This window comes from Nylanderia fulva, unplaced genomic scaffold (genome assembly GCF_048542155.1).
Source record: "Nylanderia fulva isolate GAGA-0341 unplaced genomic scaffold, ASM4854215v1 Scaffold1017, whole genome shotgun sequence".
Classification (NCBI taxonomy): Eukaryota; Metazoa; Arthropoda; class Insecta; order Hymenoptera; family Formicidae; genus Nylanderia; species Nylanderia fulva.
This window is the reverse complement of record NW_028189212.1, coordinates 6225-9472: the sequence shown is the minus strand read 5'-3', so window position 1 is coordinate 9472 and position 3248 is coordinate 6225. Positions and strand designations below refer to the sequence as shown.

The 3248-nt window shown below is 46.8% G+C and overlaps 1 protein-coding gene across 1 annotated transcript; it reads right to left on the bottom strand.

Moving 5' to 3' along the window:
• Nucleotides 1–293: 293 nt before the first annotated feature.
• LOC146725164 (uncharacterized) lies at nucleotides 294–1446 on the bottom strand. Its single transcript, XM_085484068.1, has one exon. It carries the CDS (start codon nucleotides 1374–1376, stop codon nucleotides 300–302), a length of 1077 nt encoding a protein of 358 aa, XP_085340194.1. The 5' UTR covers nucleotides 1377–1446; the 3' UTR covers nucleotides 294–299.
• Nucleotides 1447–3248: the final 1802 nt, after the last annotated feature.

The following is a 3248-nucleotide window of genomic DNA, read 5'->3' as shown; positions in this document are numbered from 1 at the left end:
TTTCTGTTGGATCATCAATGTTTTAAAGCACTCTTCCAGGTACAATTTGTTGACGACATCGGTATCCGCCTCAGGTTGCGCTACACGGCGAATCTTGCGCGATCTCGCGTCATAATCTGTAGCGACGCGATGCAGAGCGTTTTTGCGCACGCATTTTCTAATCAATCTATACCATTGATCGTTTGTGCCAGGGGTTGCATCATTTCTCCTCTCGAATAATCCAAATTTATTGATAGACATTTTTTCAATGCTTTGTAAAGTGTCACACAATAAACTAAATAGATTGTCGGGAACCTTGTTTAATTTATAATAATGCCCGCTTCCCGCAGTTCCTCGATAATCGACAAGATCTCGTTGTCATGCGCGTTGTTGCCAGCTTGGTGCGAAGCATCGAGCAATCGTAGGCGATCCACTAGCTCGTTGGGGTCGTCCCAGTGCACGTAATCAATCTTATTGTTGGTTAGCGTCATAGCGCGAGGCATTCCCATGCCAGATTTTGGGTCGTCCGATTCCACCCGCGTCAACGGTGCGATTATATATTTGTACTTGTCCCCTTTGCTACTCTTCACACGGCCTTGCACATCAAAGTTGCGTTTATGCGCATTTGTCGCCAATAATATATGTTTGTATTTTTGCAAATCATCCTCCTGGTAATCAGGTCTTTTCTTGAAGATCAACTCGTACAATCCGGGCGTTCCAATGTACCGCGTGTCGCCTATGATTATATTGTCATCTTTGTCAATCGCGAATCGCTTGTTTCCGATGCGCATTTCATTCTCGTCGAAATAGACTCCGTATACATTATCAATTTCTTTCTTCTCATCAGCACCGAGCAGAGCGTCCATGTACTTTTGTCCTAATGGCCCCCAATCCTTTCGCATCATTTGTCGACCTTTCAACGATCTTAACCAGTGTCGAAGGGATATTTCGGGCGGGTTACGCGCGGTTTCGAAAACATTTTCGTCTACGAGTGTTTTGGGTATCACAGGTTGTGCGTTTTTCGGTGTAGATGTTGTCGGCAATGAAGCGTCCAATGGCTTCCAAATATCATATTTTCTTTTTTTCAATGTCTCCTCNTCCTCCTCTTTATATCGCTTGATGGTTTTATGTTTACTCTTTTTCGGTGTTTCCCCCTCATACCGTGTCTCGATCTTCACACCGTCGTCGTCGTCGGTGTTAGGCTCGTTTTTCACCGAAATCGTCGCGTTGTCGACAATCTTTTGTAGCGGCTCGATAATAGGTTTAAAGTGAGTCTTGACGGCGATATCATCATCGATCTTTCCGGTCTTCAGAGCGCGGTGTTTCTTGCGGATCGATTCGGCCGTCTTCGCAATCTCCTTGGCAACCTTTTCACGCTCGCGAATATTATCAGCCATGTCGGCAGCACTCTCTCTAGAGTTTCTCTCGACTGGGAGGATTGTTGGCGACGACTAATGGCTCTGCGGTATCGCGAACTCATTAAATCCTTTTCTGTATCGCCCGTTCGTAAGCGAGCTGTCCTTGTCTATCACTAGAAATCCATACTTTTGCTGCCAACAAGTACGACATAACTCACTGAAATCCTCATACGACATGTCGGTATTCACGTGATCGTTGTACACGTGCTTCAAATTGGTGGCGTCCTGTTTAAACAGGATTAGCAGGTTCGCGTTGTCGCGTATAAGATGTTTCGGTATTCTCGCGTATGTCTGACAGAGATAGAAGCAGTCGATGTTCGAGTGGCGCCCCATTGAGAAGTACTCTCTTATCGTATCTTGCTTGTCGCATGCCACGTCATCAAAGACAAAAATTGAATTTGGATAAGCTTCGCTCGGTGGAATGACGTCACTGTTATTGGAGAATGTAAAGTAGCCGATTTCGTCAATCGGCGTCAATAAATCTTCCAAATAGCGATATTTCGGCTGTTGCAGCGATTTAGAGTACACGTACACGTTCTCGAAACGCACACCGTGCGGACTTTCCAGCAGGCTTATCAACACGTTGGTTTTACCGCAGTTTGAGGGGCCGCAAACGATCGCGCGTATAGTTGTCGGTAGCATCGTACCGTGTTTGCGCACACCTTCGTTCACGCTGCAGCGTACTCTGTCGTCGTAATTCATCACTCGTATCGTCAGAGGTTGTTGCACGAATTTCATTTTCTCACTCCCGATTTGACCTCCAACGTCCGCCTATTTATAGCTGCGCGGACTCGCGCTTTGCTCAGTAATGTCTAGAGATTGCAACGGATGTCAACGAAAATAGGCACAGGTCTATTAAATCGTGCGATAAACGCACTTCCGGTCGAGCTTCATATCCCCGGCTATCAATTTTGCGGCCCGGGAACTCGTTTGGAAAAGCGATTGGCTAGAGGTGATCAAGGTGTCAACCCATTGGACGCGGCGTGCCGTGAACACGATATAGCGTACTCTCGGAGCAGCGAACTCACCGAGAGACACGCGGCGGATAAGGTACTCGCCGAGAAAGCGAAAACTCGCATCGTCGCGAAAGACTCGAGTCTCGGTGAGAGAGCCGCGGCCGCAGTTGTCTGGACAGCGATGAAGGCCAAGACGAAGCTCGGCATGGGCTTGAAAACGAAAAAGAGGACGAAGAAGAGGAGATACTTTCGGCAGCGAAACGAGGCGGATTTTTGCCGATTTTACCAATGCTGGGCGCGCTCGGATCCCTGGTTGGCGGAGCAGCTGGCGTAGCAAAAGCGGTAAACGATAGAAAAGCCGCGCAACGTCAGTTGCAAGAGATACTACGCCACAATCGCGCCATGGAAGGTCGCGGACTGTATCTCGCCCCTTACAAATATGGACGAGGAGCGAAGAAAAAAAAAACGTCAAAAAAACGTTAAAAATGCCGAAAGGTGTAACTACAAATGTGCAATTGCTACAACTTGCAAAACGTATGCACATTCCATACTTTAGAGGTGTATTTATGCGCAATAATTTACCGATAAATGGCGCGCGAGAAAATGAGAGTGGTATCGTTAATCTAGACAGTACAGACGGTCCTGGCACTCATTGGGTGGCGTATGCAAAAAGAGGAAATCGCGCAATTTATTTCGACAATTTTGGCAATCTTCGACCACCCGAGGAATTGGTGCGATATTTAAATGTGCCGAAATTGGAATACAATTACACCTCTTATCAAACGTATGATCAGAGTATCTGCGGACAGTTGTGCTTGCAGTTTCTCCGAGATTTCTGGCCGCAAATTTAAAGACTGACATTGCGTTATTTAACTCAGTTTTGTCAACATGTCGC